Source organism: Barbus barbus (assembly GCF_936440315.1).
Source record: "Barbus barbus genome assembly, chromosome: 18".
Lineage (NCBI taxonomy): Eukaryota > Metazoa > Chordata > Actinopteri > Cypriniformes > Cyprinidae > Barbus > Barbus barbus.
In genome coordinates, this window is record NC_136746.1 from 16,377,465 (window position 1) to 16,398,457 (window position 20,993).

At 38.0% G+C, this 20,993-nt stretch overlaps 1 protein-coding gene across 2 annotated transcripts in view; it reads right to left on the reverse strand.

Annotated features, from left to right (window-relative positions):
* LOC306884107 (adenosine kinase-like) overlaps positions 1-20,993 on the reverse strand; it is a 161,386-nt gene that overhangs the window by 69,656 nt on the left and 70,737 nt on the right. For both annotated transcript variants that reach the window (XM_079439791.1, XM_079439792.1), the window contains exons 5-6: positions 7,986-8,158; positions 2,637-2,745 (exon numbers count right to left, since the gene is read on the reverse strand). In XM_079439791.1, coding sequence (XP_079295917.1) covers positions 2,637-2,745; positions 7,986-8,158 — 282 coding nt within the window. The remainder of the gene's footprint in view (positions 1-2,636; positions 2,746-7,985; positions 8,159-20,993) is intronic.

Here is a 20,993-nt window from a genome sequence, read left to right on the forward strand (position 1 = left end):
CGGCCTAACTCACTACAAACCCAGCCAACATATTTGCATTTTAAATGAATTGGGATTTAATTCATCGCTTTTATGCTGAACACCTAAAATGTGGATGAATTACTATGCCGGTTATCAATATACATTTCCTGTTTCCATTCTGATTCACCGATTCTCCATTTGATTCAATTAGAGCTACATTAACATCAAGTTACTTAATTAACATCATAATTATGTTCAGTAATTGAATACTTTAATATTTGATGATAGACAGATGATACAATGATAGATAGGATGGTAGAAAGATAACAGAACAACAGACATATTCTATTGCTGAAAGATTCAACTTGATATAGTAACAACTCAAATGGCTCTAGCATGATTTTGACTCACTAAAGAATCATTTATAAGAGAGTCATAAGATTCTTTTATGAACCAAACTGCACTGGTCATGCTGTACATAGAGCAAAATATCAATCTTAGGATTTTATGACTCAATATCTACATTTAATGGCTAAATCAAATTAATTGTTTAAATGGAAATCAATATTTTTACCCTGCCCTAATGAATTGGTGTAGAACCTATTCATTAGATAACAAGGTAAGACACATGCCTCCTTGTGTATGTAAAGAAAGAGATACTCAAAAAAAAACTAAGGTCAGCAGTGAAAGAGCGAGACAGAGAGAGAGAAAGAGACAGATGTGGCTTGATGCATAACAAGGACAGACTGGCTGGTGCCATAGACTGTGATGGTTATATGGAAGAGGAAATCGCTTACATAATCCTGCGTCAGTTGAATACAGAGACTCCTAGATAACCAGCAGGACTACGAACAAGAGTGCTCAGTTTATTTGATCAACCGGCTTGTTTTCAGTCTCTCAGTTCAAACAATCAAGATCTGATGCCCAGCCAAAACAAGCACTGGAGTCCCTTCAGAAACAAGTGCGTGTAGAACAAAAAGGAAGTCTACTGAGACTTCGACCGCAGAGACCTCGGTCGGTGCTCCTGTTGCGGTCGAGTCGGCTCCCTTAGGGACCACGTCCATCTCTACCTGCTCACCGCTTTTAGACCAGGGGCAGAACTCAGGAACGTTCGCTCCACCATTAAGGTGGGAGAGGATCTACTCCAGTAATGAACTTTCTCTGGCTGGATAATCAATTCTCACACTCCACGACCATCCCGGCCCGCCTCTGGCCAGAAAGTGAGAAGAAAAATGTGGGGCTGGAGTGGCTGTGCAGCTCGGCCAAATGCATTAAACATGTCTGTGGAGCGGAGAGCTGCAGTGCACCTGGAGAAGCTGCGTTCACGGCTCAGTTTGGACCTGTGGAGGAAAAACAAGCCAGCACTCCAATCTCAGCTGAAATTTGAGCCTCGGACAAACCGAGCAGGGCATCCACAACAGAAACTATCACCTCTCCCTCAGGATCGCTGTCAAACAAGCACTACTGAAAAGCCTGGGCTGACAAAACGGGGACAAGACTTTCAATAAACACTGGAATGTGCTTGCTTTCTCTCTCTGCAATCGAGGACAGCCATTCATCCAAGGGCACAGCTTGATGTGGATCTCGATGTTCGGCGGAGCGCCTTGTGCGACTGCACACTTATGCAACAAGCGTGCTGAAAAGAAATGACGGTGACAACAAGCCGATGAAGCGGCAGAGCCATTAGGGCACTTTCCCATGAACGTCAGCTTATTCAGCCAAGTTTGAAAACACAAAGGCCGTCAACACGCAACGGCTCCTCAATATTCATGTATAGCCTCGAGCTTCCCATTCACCAAACGGCAGCATGATGAAAAACGTTTAATCAGGGACAAAAATGATTTGATTAGAGTGTCACATTACAATGGCTGCCAAATTGAGCTTCAAAGACTGACTCCTGCTTCGAGGTTAATCACAGTCCTACAATACAGGTATTCAACAAATGATGTCCGAACCGGTGCGGATGCCAGACTTTCCCTCGATGAATGGAGCTTACAGCAGGTACAGACCCACATGGAGAGCCATCCCAATCACATTTGCAATGGCTCATTAACAATAAGGTCGGAGTGTAATGGGGTCGCTCGTTTCACACCAACCTTGATTACCGGTAATTACGAGCAGCGGCTTTTTGCATTTATCTCTTCTCATGGTGTGTACTCAGAATTAACCAGCACAGTTGACTACCGAAGCAGACGAGTGCTTAGACAAACTTATTTTTTTAAGGGCTTAAAGTAAATGAAAGCGTCAGGTCGGTCGGTGACCTTCAGAGTGAGTCATCCTACCCCCTCGTGACCTGTCGATCAAATCTCTCGACTCTCACAGTTCAAAGAGCAGCGGCTGCGCTTCAGACTCCATCCCCCACCTTCCAGTACCAGTTACGGCCCTTCGGGATTTCATGCATCGTGGCAGTGTAGGGTTTGGAACAGAAGTTACATACTCTAGATGACAGTGTTTCTACCATTAGATCACAATTGCAAACACACATCCAAACAAAATGTCCCATCCTTCATCAAGAGGAAAAAGCTGCACCCTCTGCAATCTGATTTTTCTGAGTTTGGCACAGAGAAGAATAAGCAAACTGCCAACAACTTGAAAAACTGAATTTTAACACTTCGCATCATGTGGTGACAAACTGCAAAAAAGGCAAAAGTGTCAAGAGAGGCATTTCTACTTACAGCGATGTAGTAAACTTGGGCTCTCTCAACAAGTTTCCAGTTCTCATCCAGATCGAGGTGTTTCTCCTTCTTGTAGCAATTAGCGGCTGCAAGATTCGCAACAAGAGACCTAACAGACAACAAAAACACAAAACTACAGTCACTTTCAGAGTATAAGCTCGGGTCAAAATTATTATATTTTCCAGCAAAATATGTGCATGAATATTACATAATGGTGTTACATTATGGAAATATAATTTCCAGATTTCAGAATGGCAATAAATGAAAAACATTTAAATAAATTATTCAATATTTGTAATTTTTTACAAATATTTTATTTTATACATTGTATGATATTTTAGATATTTCAAGAGTAGTAGTGTGAAATAAATAAATAAAATGGGTTCAGGTGAATGTTGGTGGGCATCTAAAAAAAATCCAGCGAGACAAATGGTCCAAGAAGATTTAAAAAGAAAAAGAAAAAACAAAGTAGTTGAATACATAAAATAAAATGTTTCACAAATGCATTTCTCTCCAGAAGGTTTTGGAGAAAAATTGTATCTTTAAATTATCATCATTATAAGACCCAAAGGCACTGTCTATTTCTCATAACACCAGTGCCCATTTCCTTCTCTTAAATGGCTTTATATGAAACAAACCACATAATGCGGTTGAGAAACCGACTTTATCTTCAGGGTGATAGCGTAAATTATGTAGCTCCTTCACTGAGTAAAACGTGCTGCTGCTGTACCTTTGTAAATTGCTGTAGGCGGAATACAGCTAACATATGGACTATGGTTTTCTAAACAGCTGCTTAGTGTCAGCTCTGCCAGAATTAAATATCAACATACTTTTTTCTTTATTTCTCTTCTTTTTATTTAAGTGCAAATGCCTTACAAGACCTTTCCCATAAATAAATGAACAAACAAATCAATAATGCAGGAGAACTGCAAACATCCACCGGGACTGCTGTTTCTCCATTAACCTCCCGGTGGTCCTCGTATCAACAAAAACAACTAATTCCACTTTGAAAAACAACCACTCTCATTATTCACTTGTTACTGAGAGGATGCTGTCCCAACAGGCCAGCCGCTACAATGAAGCAGCATTAGCCTTAGAGAAAAAACACTGCTATGCACAGTCAGGCCACAAATGAGAATCAATAGACCTGCGGTTATGGCTTTTGGAGGAAAAGCGAAGAGGTTTGATAGAAAAGGCAGACACAGAGAATTTATGAACAGGTGCATGCTTGTTAAAAAGGCTTCAAGAGAATATAAATGTAAATCACGTAATCAGAAATAAATACATATATATTATTTCTGGCTTACAAATTTGATTTGCTGTTGGAGCTGTGTTGTAGCGCATAGTGCACATGATCAAGACACAAAGCAACATTGCTCATGCGGCTGATGCAGGTTTCAAGTTCAGCCTGCAATATGTCCACATCATACATCCTTTCTATCGGTTTACTATGTATTTGGGATATTCAAATTCTGGACAGTGCAAAAAGTTGATAATCATTTTAAATTTTATTATCGGCCATAACATGGAAAATGTTAAAACTTAACTTTTATATATATATATATATATATATATATATATATATAAGATAGATATATAGATAGAGATATAGATAAAAAAAAGTGTGTGCTTTAAATGTTAAAAGTGAATTTAAGCATCACAATATTATAATGTACAATATTAAAAGTGTATGTTTATTACTCCTTTTGCACTTTGCTAAAGATTTCACTTAATAGTGTTATAAAATTATTAATGTTTTTTATTTATAGATTTTCTTTGAGTGGTAGATGACAGCAAAAAGGGGATTTTAATCTGTGTGTGTTTGTGTATATACCCCGCCATTCAAAAGTTTTGGATCAGTAAAATTTTCTTTTATTTTTTTTCTTAAAGAAGTTTATGCTCATCAAGGCTGCATTCATTTGATCAAAAATACAGAAAAACAGAATAACAGTTTTCTATTTGAATATACTTTAAAATATAATTTATTCCTGTGATGCAATCCTGACTTTTCAGCATCATTACTCCAGTCTTCAGCATCATATGATCATTCAGAAATAATTCTAATATGCTGATTTATTAATGTTAGAAACAATATTTTATTGGAACCTGTGATAAAAAAAAAAATTCAGGATTCTTGCGTAAAGTTAAAAAGAACGGCATTTATTTCAAATAGAAATCTTTTTTTCAATCTGAAAAAAATATTCAGATGTAATTAATCACTAAATACAGAAAAAAATGTGATGTATTTAAAAACAAAAGTCAGCTGATAACCAATGTGGTACCAACATACTGTTCATTGCTACCATGTGTATCCACATCTAATAAAACAGCAAGCCTTCTTGACAAAAAAAAAAGAAAAAAAAAATCATCTGATTGTAATTTTCAAAGAGGAACATGCAAGATGCTGATCTGACACCCTCCAGCTTGATGTCACCATGTTAATCAAAATCAAATCCATTAAGGCATAATAAGCATTTCAAGTGGCAGAGTCATGCTGATCTGACCAGGCAGATTGTGTCGGACTCTCCTCCTCGCTATCATTGCGGCTCGCAGAGAGGAAGGGCAGACCTCTCGCTGCAGGCTGTAGACCCGTGACCTCTCCCTCCCCCCTCAAACCAGTCTGAAATCAGTGGCCTTTTAACACCGCTTCTTGTCTGGCGGTTGCATACAGGTGCGCGGCGTAGCTGGAGGGAGAAAGTATCGAGGAAGATATTGATCAAACCGCTTTCAGGCCTTGAGCTGCAGGTCTGCGAGTCTCCTGTAATGAAAGGGTCTGCTTTGACAGGTGAGGTGCTAATGAGAAGAGTCTCATAAGGCCAAGGCTGACAGCTCTACAAGCCGCTGCTCTTTCAAACTGTCTCTAATGCATAGCCCGCTCACACTAACTCTATGATAGTGTAAACAAGGAGACCAGCCCTCATAAATCTCCTTCTTGAATTTCATATGTTCACTGGTTACATGGGACCTTTTAAACATATATTATATGATTATAATTATGTGTACTCCAAGGTGGTCTATAATACCTGGAGAAGGCTACATTTACATTTATTCATTTAGCTGACGCTTTTATCCAAAGCGACTTACAATTGCTATATATGTCAGAGGTCACACGCCTCTGGAGCAACTAGGGGGTTAAGTGTCTTGCTCAGGGACACATTGGTGTCTCACAGTGGATTCGAACCCGAGTCTCTCACACCAAAGGCATGTGTCTTATCCACTGCGCCACCCCCACCCCATGGCTATTTGTTAGTATTTGCTTTCATAAATACTCACTCAACATCAATTATATAATAGCAAATGCATAAATCCACAAAGTGACCAGGATGATCTGCAATGCCTCTCCTTTGTCAGCTTGGCTCAGAGAGAACACACCTGTGAGCGGTTGTTCACACTTACAATAGTTTTGTTAGCAGCTCTGATTAAAAGGCAATAGCATGGCTGACAACATGCAAAACAAATGCAGATCACCACCCGAACGATCACGACTGCCTCAGAGGAGCATCTATTATTCAGCTGATGTCACTGACACCGGTGCCCCTGCAGATGCATGCTTATTTCATTAAAGGAATAGTCCTGCCAAAAATGAAAATTATGTCATAATTAAAGTGTGTATGTTTTTCAATGAATCCCAAAAATATCTTTGAAGAAACCCCAGGCACATAAAAACTGTTTATAGTGAAAATACAGTTTCCTGCACTAATACTAAGCAGTGCTGTTGTGAATCTACAGCATGAAAAATAGAGTCTAATTTTTGAACAAATAGACTCTTTTGAGCCGGATCTTTCTAGGGAATCAAAATATGAATCAGCCAGTGTGGTTACTGAATTAACACCATTTACAAGACTCAACAAACTGAACTGAAAGATATTAATTTTGTCATCAGCTAATATATGTATGTGTACTGTTTATTTATTACGTATACATAAATACACACATACAGTATATATTTGTATAAATATATATGTTTATATATTTATATTTAACATATAAACTAGTGCTGTCAAACGATTAATCGTGATTAATCGCATTCAAAATAAAAGTTTGTGTTTACATAATATATGTTTGTATCCTGTGTATATTAATTATATATAAATACAAACACATGCATGTATATATTTAAGAAAGATATATGTTTATATATTAAATATTCTTATAATATAATAATATAAATGTATATACATGTAAATAGTTTTAAAATACATGCATGTGTTTGTATTTATATACACATAATAAATATACACAGTACACATACATATATTATGTAAACAAAAACTTGTAATCGTGATTAATCGTTTGACAGCACTAATATAAACAAACTTTTTCTTAAATATATATATGAATATGTTTGTATTTATATATACATAAATATACACAGTACACACTCATATATTATGCAAACAAAAACCTAACGGCAATTAATTGTTTGACAGCACTACATACATATATTAAAATGTAAACATATATAATATAAATAAACAAACAATAGTATAATAACTATAATTGCAAAAATATGGAACTCATACAATAAAATGTAATAACATTTAAGTATAATTACATTTAATAATTAATTAATAAAGAATTAAAGAATTAAAATGTATTATATTTATGCGACAAAAAAAATGCAAAAAGTGCAACTGGGGTGGGGAAAGAATCATTCATTCTGATTTGTTACATCTGTTCTGTTAACAAGTAAGCATTTTAGTTTATATTTTACTAAATACTTCTTACAAAGTGCTAAAAGAAACAATGAAATTAAGGAACCACAAACATTAAGAAATTCAAAATAATGAAATTCCTTACGACGTCCAATCCAAATATCCATAGTGCTAATTTTTTTTTCCTGATATAACTTTTAAGATTATCTGAGCAAGCTCCAAAAATGTGTCAGCTGTCCATCAGAACTTTAAACCTGGTGTTCATTTGAACAAATCCTCAGAGTTCATATACGATTACAGATTAGTCAATAAGCTTCCATGCTTACTATAGCATTTTCTTTGCAAGCAGAGAAATAGTAAGTGACACTTAAATAAACACATCAGTCTGCTCTGTTCAAATGTGTAGGTAGCACATAACTCGGCCCAAGCAGTTTCACATATCTGCTCAGTCATGGAATCTAGCACCCTTCAGGGCCAAGTCATGCGGTGTATCAAAATACCTCTGTGCTGATCTAACCCCGGCAAATAAATAAATCAAGAGCTCTGGCGGAAAAGAGCAGAACAGCCGGCAAGGGAACAACAAGTCCCAATGCATAGTGAGGTGGGGTGTGTGAATGTGCACTGTGTGTGTGCAGGGGGGGTGCTATCCTGAGGAAGCGATAAGGGCCCTCCCTAGAGGAAAGGGGTGGCTGACCTGTTGTCGCCAGTGATGCAGGCAGCGCAGGTCCCCGTGGGCTCTTCGCTCTGCTCGTAGTAGTGGGCGTCCACGTGGGCCTCCTCTGCCTTCTCCTTAAGGATCTTCCCAAACTTATCCTTCCCAATGCAGCCGAAGAAGGTGGCCACTTTGTGCGGCTCCTGGATCATCCACTGAGAGGAAGGACAGATTGAGCAGGTGGGGGGAGTCAAAGGAAAGCAAGAAGAGGAAAAGCGATTATTCTAACACGTAAACATAGCTTCCATATCTAACAGTTAAAAAAAGACTGGAAATCACATATCCAGGATCTAGGAAGTTGTCTATATATTGACAATTCCTGGAAAGCCAAAATAGACTGTGGTAGAGAGGCCCTGTGCGTGCAACTCTGCAAGAGAATAACTAGTGAAAACAGGAAGTAATAGCTAACTGATAAGGAAAAGAAACAAATACATTTCAAGTAAAAAAAAAAAAAAAATTAAGTCAAGGAACAATGATTCGTTTAGCATTTCATAAAGTCTTTGTTAAGGAAGTGCCAGCAATGATCAATGATGAAAACTCAATTGCGTGACTAACAAATTGTAAAAGTTTACATTTATAATGTTTTAAATACTTAATTTTTTTTTTTTTAAATAATACTTTAAAAAAATGTCCTGCTTTATTTTTTTCTTTTTCTTTTTACTTTCCATATATGTGGTCTTATTTTACCATGGTTTAATATTGTAAATTTTAATCTGACACAGTGACTTAAAAATGTGGTGCTCAAGGTGCAAAAAAAAAAAAAAAAAAAAAGTAGACCGCGAAAGACTTCTAAAACATGTACACACTGACAGACAATTAAGAATAAAATTATATTTATATTTTAAAGCAGATAACCTACAAACTGACCTATTTTAGATATTGATTTACATTTGGACTGATTAGGAAACAGGCACTTTTTTTTTACCCCACAGTTAATTGAAAAATACAGTATAGGCCTACTATGAAGAAAAAAAAAACTTTAACAAAAACCGATGGAACAATGAAATGAGATTTTTCTTTTTGTAGGCTGTGTTAAACTAGATTACAGGGGAGCTCTAATTCCAGGACCCTAGACGGTGGCTTACCACAAACACTGTGACATTGCCACTTTTATGGGGATGATGAAAAGGTCTTTCTAGGTTTTTAGCGCTGTGGGGTTTAACCTCCGAAGATTTATTAGAGTACACGGTGCTACGTTTGCTGCTTTTATTGCAACCTTGCAATGTCTGTTGATGGGGCCCCTTGTGAATGAGATGCTCTGCCTGAGAGATGACCTGTATACATTAGAAATTAATCAGTCCAACCAAAGAACAGTTTCTGTCTGTGGAGCAATACACCTCTGTTTACAGTATGGAAGTAGTTCTGCATTGTCTGTTCAATGTTAGGCTAAAAAGACAAACATTCTAAAGCTGTTGATGAGGCTAATGTTGCAGTGGGCACCTCAGGATCTTTAGTCAACGTGAAATCCCTTTCACAATCCATATTACTTTACTATTTATTTACTATATCCTGTCAATCTGTCAATCGGTAGTTTCCTCAGCTGTGCTATACACTTCACCACTTCTTAATTAAAGATTTAAATGAACTCCAAGGGATATTCAATGACTTGGAAATCTTCTTGTATCCCTCTTCTGCTTTGAGCCTTTTAATTACTTCTTTGTGGAGTTGTTTGGTGCTTTCATGTTCATGGTGTAAGTCCTGCCACAATATTGACTTGCCAAATTGAACCTTCCAGATGGCGCATTTACACTAAAATCAATTGAAAGCCCTTCATTGCACACAAGTTATCTCCATTTAACTATTGATGTGTTTTCTTAAACCAACTGGTCACACTACTGATGGATTAAAACAGGTGAATACTTCTCAAATGAGTTTTTTTTTATTCATACTTGAAATTATTTTGGATCAAAGCCAAATTAAATGGATAGTTTACACAAAAATGAAAATTCTGTCATCAAATACTCACCCACATGAGTACATTCCAAACCCACAAGACCGTCATTCGTCTTCAAAACACAAATGAAGATATTTTGAAACTTTTCCAATTCAAAAGAAAGATTCCAATGCCTCCACTGAAAATCCATTCACCCAAAACTTGGACATTTTAAAAAGTTCATAAAGACATACTCAGTAATCCGTATGAATCGAGTGAAGTCTTCTGAACAGAATGAAATGACATTAGGGTGTATATTATATATAGGGCATATATATTTTAGTTCTGTAAATCATATATAATCATGTATTGTAATTAAGTTAATAATTTTTTTTTTTTGGGGGGGGGGGGGGGGGGGTGAACTACCTCTTTAAGTTCGCTTTGTGCATTGAATATGACGAATCACAACACTAGAGACTGAGGAAAAGTGGGGATTAAAGTCCAAAACCTGGCTTGAAATAACCTAACAAATCAATCGGGGCTAAAGAGGTTATAAACGACAATGTAAGTTCACACAGTCTAACTAATTTGTGCACGCTTTTTCTTTAGCAGCCCTTAATGTCGATCATGGATCAAATCAATCCACCAAGGCAAACAGCGAATATATTTGTGCTGTTTAACGCATTTGAGACGTTCTGTTTTCCTCAGTGCATAACTAACATTTCACGAGTATATTTTTCATCTAAATGTTAGAAAGTCATGCAAATATATCCATTTTGCTGTCAGGAGTGGGCTTACGGAAGTGGACGAGCACAATAATTGCTAAACAGTGGACTAAAAAGTGGACTAAACAGACGGAGCGCAATACAAATATGCATTTTATGATAGCAGTAACTGTAAAGGGACTATTGTAATGGGTAAATAAAATGTAAGTTAATACAGTCCTAATTACTAAGCTCAGATGAGTTAATGTGTGTTTCTTATAGCAGTTAAAATGTAGTTTTAATTTAGTGATTTTTACTTTTAGTTTAGTGATTGTTAATGCTTAATTCAGTGTTAGGGGAGCTCAGCTTAGCCTGACAGTTAGCCTTCCCTGAACCAGGTAAGCTTTCCAGCATAAGTAGCCACAGTTACAGAGGTTGATCTTTGTTAAATTTGCTTTATGGAACCAAATCATTTGACAGTGAGTCAGACTAACTGAAATAAGCCTGGCCTATTTGGTAAACTTGTTTTTTGAAACAGGCCTTGAGGCGTTAGAAGTCAGAAGAGAAAAGTTCATTTATGATTTGCTGTCTGTCTGAACCAAAGAAATAAGTGATCATATTTTTTTCCATCGAATCGCATTGTGTTGAATCGAATCGAAATCAAATCGCACTGCAGCGTAATAGGGGTGAATCATACCGCATAGCATCGCTAGCTGCTTCATATGTATCTTCAATGTATCATATCGTTGGTTATGCATTGAGATGCATATTGCATCGGCCTCAGTTATGGAGATGCACATCCTTAGTATGTACTGTGTGTGTGTGTGTGTGTATATATGTATATATATATATATATATATATATATATATATATACACACATAATAAATATACACAGTACAGACACATATAATGTGTGAACAAAAACTTTCATTTTGGACACGAATCGTTTGACAGCACTACTTCTTATAGACAAGCTCAAAAAGACCAGGAACATGCGTTCAGAAAGTAAAGTCATTTTAAAATCAAAAAGCATCCACCTGGTGGAAATATATCAATCCTGATAACTCAATGAGCAAATGCTTAACTCTCTTTGATCAACCCTGTTGAATCTAAGATTTTCGGAGGTCATCTCCCATGATTCCTGCTGCTGCTGTGTACAGACCTAAGACTTACAAACAACAACACTCCCCTATGACACGCTGCATTGCATTTTAACTGCACCTGGAGAGTTTTACTCATTTTAATGGTAAACCTTGGGTATATAAAAAATAAATGTAAACTGTAAAACACACATGCGTGTCAGCACTGCAATTCAAAAGATACACACGTACATCTTTGATGGTTTTAGAAACAGCAGAGCTCCAATGGCAGCTGATTAGGAAGGATAGGGTCGGGCGGTGCTTCTAATAAGCCTCCAAAAACAGCTTGGCACAGCACACACCTTTGTTCCAACTCACATAATCAAAGCCAGGCAAAAACTGCAGCCAATCAAAGAAGTCTGCTGTGAAACACCAGTCTATTCGTCTCCATCTACTGCAATAACCCCCTCCTGCTGACAATTACTTTCAAATGGAGACCTAAATAAAAGATGATATGTCCATTAAGACAAAGAGCTATCTGCAGGGTCGCGGGGAGGTCGGTCTGCGGCAGGCGTAAGGGATATTCATGCTCAGTCACATCCCAATTACCCGCCAGCAGCACTGGCAGGGTGTGAGCAAACGTGCGTGAGGGAAGCTTCATTACGGAGGGGGATGAAGTGCTGAAATTAAACAGCAGTGTCTCCCGCTGCGTTGAGCCCCCCGGCCTGGCGCGCACAGCCCGGCTCTGACATAATGTGGCTGCACACGATCACGTAAGCAAAGAGTCTCACGCACTCACTGTACTGTACACGCATGCATGCATTAGGGTTGTTTGGGGAAGTGAAGAGAAACATGCAAACAAAAACATGAATTATGTAAAATGCTGACGTTCTCTCAAAATTTGCTGATCGTATGGAAAATACTTTATTATTTTAACTTTAAGACTACAGCACAGCAGTTAGAGCCAGAGTAGGCCATTACAGGAATAAAACAAATCAGTACATGCACACATGCCATAGTAAACAAAAATTATCCCATATTCCAAAACTGTCCATGCAGCTTGGTGGGCAATTCTGTGGTTTTTACTTTTTACATTTCTAAATATCTAAAAACAAATTACATTTGTTTCTTTTCACTAGGTTTAAGTTTTTAATTGAATCTATGAAAAGGAAGTGAGATCAGTTCTTATTCCACATCAAAGTTTAGTCAACAGCATGTTATAAAAAATAAATAAATAAATGATATGTACACTTTTTTTTCCTTTAAAGAATTTTACATTTTCAATAAGGATAATGCTTTTGAGATACTGAGTTTAATAAAGTCCCAAAATATACACAACTTAAACAATTACACAATGTAAATAAGTTGTCTCAGAATAAGAATACGTGAATAACTAAATTGACAAATGTCATATTATAATTCTAAGGTGACGAAATGGTTTTTACAAAAACATCAACTGTTTTTAACATTAATAATTATAAATGTTTCTGAAGCTCTAAATCAGCATATTAGAATGATTTCTGAAGGATCATGTGACACTGAAGACTAAAGTAATGGTTGGTGAAAATTCAGCTTTACTGCCACAGAAATAAATAATGTTTTAAAATATATTAAAACAAGTAGAATATAATAATATTTAGCAATATTACCATTTTACTGTATTTGTGATCATTTAAAGCCTTGGTGAGCATAAGAGGCTTCTTTCAAAAACAAAATCTTACCAAACATTTGAACCTACTAGATATGAGCACATTTATTTGTTTCTGTGGCACTGTTCTTCAATGTATAGCTAATATCAATTACAAATCTTTAAAAAAATAAACAATCCTATCATTTAACAAGGGAGATATTTCAACCAGAATGATTAAATTCTTTACAGTTACATGGGTCAAATTATGACCTATACTTTGATATTCCTTTACATGTCTGAAGCATTAATTGTTACAGATGTGAGGGCTTTTGCTTGGGGAGGTGACCCAGCACGTATCCCTGCATCCACCAGCTGCCTCTCCTCTCCGTCACATGCTTGCTGCAGTTATCTCTCATTTGCCAGAGGACAATCAGAGCGTCCGCCAACGGCCCCTAGCACAGAAGCCCCATAACAGAAGCCCACCAGGTTCTGATGCATCAAAGCACATGGATAAAAAAACCCTAAGAGCCTAGAGTGAAGTGATCCGTTTCATAATCACGTCTTCTCTTTTGATCTATACCACAAAGAGGCCGACTACTAACCACAGCAGAGCTGTAAACTCCCAACAAACTGCGCTAATTCAGGTGAAAGAGCGACATAGCCTAATTTTGAACTATAATCCTTAGAAAAACCCGATGTACCTCATGCCAGGGGCTTAAAAAGGAAGTCTGAACACAATGCCTGATTAGGGTTGACTGTTTGGCAGAGCTACGGAAAGGCAAAATTAGATTAGTTTGCTTTTGACACACTGTAATAATCTAATAGCATTTAGCGCAGTGAACCCAGGCTTAAACAATGGTGGTGAATGCTCTTTAACCTGAAACCCAGCCAGAACCAGCTCCAGAACCCAGCCAACACGTCTCCGGATTAAAAGCCCTCTGTAACCTGATGGATGCAACTCCAATTACAAGCTTATCAAACTGACAAAAACCGCAGCACGGTTATTTATAGACCGACCGAAATAGACAGCCAGCGCTGGCCTCCCAAAAGTGGTCATGAGGCAATCTGGCCCACACGAGCCGCCCGCGTAGAGTGATTCTTGCGCCGAATGTTGACGCGTACCCTCTGTGCGCTGACGTGGGCCACTAGATGTGACTGATGCATGTTGCGCGTTCGCGTGTCAGTTTTGAAGCTAACTGAAAGCAGCACTTGACAGAGAAGAAAGAATGATGTGAGCAGAAAGAGAGAGAGAAATGAAAATGAGTCATATCTCTGAGGACGCAGACAGAGAGGAGAGCTGTGCACAGGCACGGCTGTCACTGGCCACAGACACATGAATAAATAAAGGCATTATAATGAAGACAACTCGCCGTCTGCCCATCAGAGCCTGCCCAGCCTGGCACCAAAGCTCAGGAGGGAGAGAGAGAGGAGCAAACAAATTTAAAAAATAAGAAAGAGCGAGAGACAGGACGAGACGAGACAGGAGAGGAAGAGAGAGCGGCCCATCACTGTGATTGACAATGATGAGCACTGTCTGCTTCTATTAAATCAATCATCGCTATAGGACTCAAGTCTCTGCTCTCTCAATAGGCTAACAAGCTCAGGACTTCAGCGTTTCTATCAGCCGTTTACTCTCGCGTCCCCTCCGCGGAGCGAAACATCTGGTCAGTTTCTCTTATCTGCTTTATTTCACGCTCAGGTGGCTTAGTGAGGTGTTGTGTGCCATTTCCCCCGCGTGCCCCCTGCCAATGGTGTCATATTTGGACTGCTGTCTGTGACATTCTCTTTCACACCTCCCACCGCTGGGCTGTTTCCATGTGACATCCTCACCATAGCGACAGGGCCGGAGGAGGAAGACAGCTGGCGACTCTGTGAGGTATGATCAGATGCGTGCGGGCCTGTCAGGAGTCTTCATCGCTCTGTCCAGGCTAGGAATAGGTCATGCTGGTTGAGTCATTCAAGAACCGACTAGTCGATTAGTGAGACTGACTAGTTTATGTAGACTTTTTCTTTCTTTTTTTACTGTCTATCTGGAAAAAAAGACACCAACACAGTTGGTATAAACCGGTTTAGGTTAAACTACTTTAAATTATGATTGTAACTCAACAAGAAAAGTGCTTAAACTACAGTAGTCAGGCTACAAACAAAACTATCCTACACTAAAGCTATTAAAAATGTAATATCTTTTAAAACACAACTATCCAATTAAAATATGTATAACTTAATTAGTGTCAAATTTTCTGGAACAAAAACAATCAGTCTGAACTGATAAACCTACCAAAAAAAAAACAAAAAAAAAACAAAATGATGCTTTTTTTAGTGTGTTTATAAGAACTCCCTGAACAAACGGTTTCACTAGAATGAACTGAATGTCTAACAATTCATATGAGAGAAAAGACTAAATTAATTTTAGAATAAACTCATTAGAATTAATCTTTTCTAGAAATAGTTGAATAAAATGAAAAAGGACCATTTAGGAAGAAGCGATTCACTAGAATGACTCATACCTTCTACATTTCTAAATTACATTTTTATATTATGTTTAATTTAATTGGGCTATAGTTTTCTGGGATAAAAACAACTAAAATGTCAAAACATTTACACTAAATGCAACAAAAGGAAAAACTAAAAACACACTTTAATTTATAACTGAGTTAACGGTAATAAATTAAATATTATACAATAAAACAGACCTAAAATGTAGGGATATGAATCAATGATGAACCTTTTCTTGATACCGTTATTTACAAGAACTGTCTGAATGAACCAATCCAGTAAAATGAAGCAAACATTTTAATATTTCAAATAAGAAAAGGACAGCTTAGAATTAATCAACTGGCATTTCCTACAATAGAAGGATAGAAATATAGATAGATAGAATGATATAGAATGATAGATAGACCAATAGATAGAATGATATATAGAATGATAGAACGACAGATAGAACAAAATATACAACAACAGATAGATATAGAATGATAGATAGAGCAAGGGCTTTCTTGAGACTGACTAGCTGACTATTTCATGCAACCCACCAACTAGTTGATTCTGAAAATATGTAATTTTGCACATCCCTCCCTACTCCAGACAAACACAACAGATCTGGCGACAAGTCGAACATACAGATCTCATCTTTTCCCATCCACAGCCTGGGGAGCAACATAAACACGCAGCCACGCTTCCCTGTAATCCCAGGCATTTCGGCACCATCTAATTTTCTCAGAGTGTAGGCAGACAGAGATGGAGGGGGAAAGTGAGAGGGAAAAAAAATGTCTCATTACATAAGCTGCTTGTGTGACTGCAGTGCCCACACCATTCCAATAAGTGGCAGTTTTAGAGCAATCTAACGTAACAATCAAGGGACAGACACACACACACACACACATACAGGCACAGAGCTGATGGGTATGTTCAGGAACGCAGGCTGCTTTCATACTGGGTTCGACTGCTTGTTCAGAACCAGAGTTTCACCATCCTATCCCTGCAGGTCTCTGTTAATATCTGGCTCTGAACTGAATTATGTGTCATCATGACATCCAAGACAATGAATACTGCAGGCAACTGTAACACAATAAATGTCTGAAACATATTCAGCACATGCTAAGGAAAGTTCTCTAACTGGAAATCATTTTTTTAATAATATTTTATATATTTTTGTTTAATATTACTACTATTAACTACTCCCGAAATCAGGGCAACACACTGACTTCACTGATTTTTAGTATTATACTCAACTTTATGATTTATTCTTTCTCACTATAAAGACCATTAATAATGCAATTACATTGGTACATATAAACATTTCTTATACCAAAAAGGTTGATTTGTAGCAGTCTGGTCTAAGAACAGAAACAACCCAACCCCTAAAATATATATAGCTAAATAACAATACAGGAAACAGTTGGAAAATCATATCACACTGCTCAGACATTCCATAACCCAACAAACTCCGATTTAGCATGTTCAGTCGGGTGAAAAACTCCAACCAATGGCAACAGACACCAACAGGGGTAACACACTGATCCAACAAACTCTGTCAGACTTGTTTGTTGGTGTTTTGTTGCCATTTGCCTGTGCAGTGTGAATTGGCCTTTACTGTTTTACTCTTATGTACTTTAGGTTTTACTATTAATACTCAGCAGATTTCCAAATGTAATGCAATAGAAACAAAGAGCTTAATCCAGTTTCTGTGGAAAGAAGCAGCAACAGAAAAATGCATTATAGGCTAACAGGTTAAGCAATCATATGTAATCAATAGAAGTTCACTCTAGGCAAACTCTGTTCATACTCATTGAATACACCAACAGTTTCCCAAACCACCATTTTCAAGTGGACTTGAGTGCGGTTTGCTGGTGATGTAAGAGAGCTGCTTTCAAACCAACCAAAGTCAGGCCTTCACCAAAAGCCCCAGTGTGAAAGCATCCTCAGAGAGGAGAGAGCAGGTCTCTGTGAGAGCCTGTGAAAACCACTTCCCCTCTTGGCCAGGGCGGCGGCCTCCAGCGTGACTGTGCGGTGTCGTGTTTCGGACAAGGGCTTGGGAGAGAGAATGGAGTTATTTTACCAGTGTCTTTGAACACTGCGGTAGCACAGTGTAAATGACACCATCCGGTCTGACTCGCTCCTTTTCTATGCAACTCACACACACACATACTTGTAGGGAACCACCAGGTGCTATCAGCTGAGAGATCAGATCAGAGGCACCAACGGAGGCCCATTTCCCAGAGTAACCTTTCAGACGTGGCCGAACAGACCACTTAATCATCAAGGCCATGCAGAGTTTATCTGACAAACATACTGGTTTTCCCTACCCAACTGGTTAAACATACAGTACAGGCCTCTGTTGTTTATTGCTGGAGAGGCCTGCTGAATTATTCATAAGACAAACAAGCCCGTGCTGTCGGGCTGCCACACAATGATCCATCACAATGGACTCTTTCTATTGGGCGTCCTGCAAGTTGGTGCTCTCAATGGGGGCATAGTCTGGGTGGTGTTCGTGGGAGACTCGTCTCTCTCGATCTCTCGTTAATATGAGAGCGAGAGGTTGCGAAACCCACCGGTCAATTTATGGCTAGAGTTTATCTGGTCGTAAAATGGTGCTTTGCACTTCTCGGTCCAGGACCATGACACACGGGAGACTAATCCTGTCTACAGGTTGAGGGGGGAAGAAAGGGGAGAGAGTGTGAAAGAGCGACAGAAACATCCCCCTGCCCAGACGGAGCTGCAGGTGAATTGGTTTTGCCCCTGAACCTTGGATTGACACTCTGCTTTGATCTCCAGCACATGCCAGACGCCCATAGGGAAAAGATCAGTGGCGTACTGGGACATGGTGCTAGTAACAGAGACATGGGGGGAGGGGGGGGGGGTGTGAGAAAGAGAGGATGTGAGAAACAGGGGAGGGGGTAAATGGAGAGGTGAATGAATGTGTACGTGTCTAAAAGGGATAGTTTAACACAAATGAAAATTACATAATTGTTTACCAACCCTTTACGGACACCTTGGCAATTGAATCGCCATTGGCTAGTATATTTTTTTGTTTACTCGCCAGACTAATGATAGAACTTTAGCAATTAGAATTAGAACTTGGTAACCATGTATGAATGCATATTAGTCATTTTAACTGAACTTAGGACTGGTGGTGGTGCTTTTTTGGTCATTCAGTGTTTCTGTAAAAAATGGGGGAAAAAATATCAATAATACTGATAAGATAATCATACTATGAATTCTACTAATAGCAATATAAAACGCACTAAGGATTAAATAGCTGCTGGATTCGTGAATATTAATCACATTGTCTGAATTCGATCGAGCTGATTTGCTGTAATCAAAACAGGGATGATAATAGGTGAGCGCAAGCCAATTGTCGTTTGCGCATTAGCTCCGCCTACTACCGGAAAACTCGGCAGTTCTTTCTAAACTGAAAAATTTCAAAAGGAACTCCATTATTTTGACAGGAAAATACAGCAAAGAATATCGTTTACGTGTAGCGCGTCAATTCTGCATGGTAAGACTCTCTCGCTCTGTCTGTCTCTTTGCGTGTGAGAAATAAAAAGCAAAGCGACGGCGAGTCGTGCACCTTCACACTAGAGTTTACGGTATGTCAAATACAGGTGACCTGCGCATCCATTCAGATAAACTGATCGCTTGAGTGTTTGGCGAGTGAAAATATATCTGTGCTAAACTTATACTTAGCCTCCAACTCACGCACTGGCGAGTAAAATCTGAGCATTTATTAGCCAGTGGCTAATATTAGACATCATTTAGTCACACAGGGTGAAGATTTAGTCGCATGTGCGAGTGATTTACTCGCAATGTAGAGGGTTGTTTACTCACCTTTACCTCATTCTAATGTACTAAGTACTAATGTGCGTAAGGGCTAAGCACTGTACTGAAATATTCACAGCTATTTGAAAATAAAATTATTTATATAATTTATTAAATTATGTAATTCTAATTCTAATTTTTAAATTATGTAATTCTTATTTATTAATGTAATTATTATTATTATTTAATCTAATAATAATAAATTAAATATATAAAAATATATATTTTAATTTATTATTATATATGAATTTTATGTAATTATTAATACCATCTAATAATTACTACTTTTAATTATTATTAATATATTATTCATCAAATCTTGTAAATATTATAATCATTATTAAGTGCGTAATTTATAACGAATATATAATAATTTGTGAAAAACTGGGGAAAAGCTTGAAACATTTTAGCAACATTTACTATTTGCATTACACATTTACTGTAAACGTGATTGATAAATTGATGGTTCTTCTGATGTGCTGAAATTTTTTAATAAGATGCATGATACTGACATACACATTCTTGTATTGATATATCACCCCACCTTAATACATGGTATCAGAAACATTTTAACACCGATCCCCATAATGCAATGTGTATTCATGCATGTGTCATGTTTATTAATGCTGTAGCATGACCGAGACCACTCTCTTACTGGGTGGTGTATGTGTGTCTGCATCAAACTGGATGTTAACTGACGGCAAATGAACTGCCATAAAAGGTTTCAAAAACTGTGTGTGTATGATGGTATTAGTGGCTCGGGGCTTGAACACCAAACAGATTCATTGAGCTCCTGTTTGTCTTTCCCAAGCCCTGCAGCTTGATTCTAAAACAGAAGTCCAGGAGCCACTCTAGTGCAATTCATAGCGTGTTAATAAACTCCCCTGTCTGACAGGGCTGTTCATTGCTCTGTTGCTTTGTGTTCTTTTATCGGCACAAATTGACCCCCCCCCCCCCTCGCCCTCCTCTGAGAAAGAAAGACCCTTTCAAAAGCTGCAGGCAGCGCTCCATTCAAATCAAGCTACGGGATCAGAGGCATTGTCGAGTGACCTTTGACCCCACAGTGCCGCAAGAGTTTGCAAAGCAAAAAAAGCCAGTTTTACACCCCTCACAGCCTGACAAGAACACGGCAGGAAATTATCAATTTATCCAAAGAATGAAAACAAGCCAAGAGAAAATTGGACGCTGGAGTTAATGAATGTATTTTTTAAATGCACGAATTACGATCTTTTATGCAAAGATGAATATGAGTCCTGTTTTTATTTAATTCACCACTGATACTAACTGAATGCTGAATTGAGAAAAGAGGACCTTGGACGTCTTTGTGCTGTACAGGTTAGAGATATAAAAGGAGAAAACAGTGACAAGCAGGGATAAATAA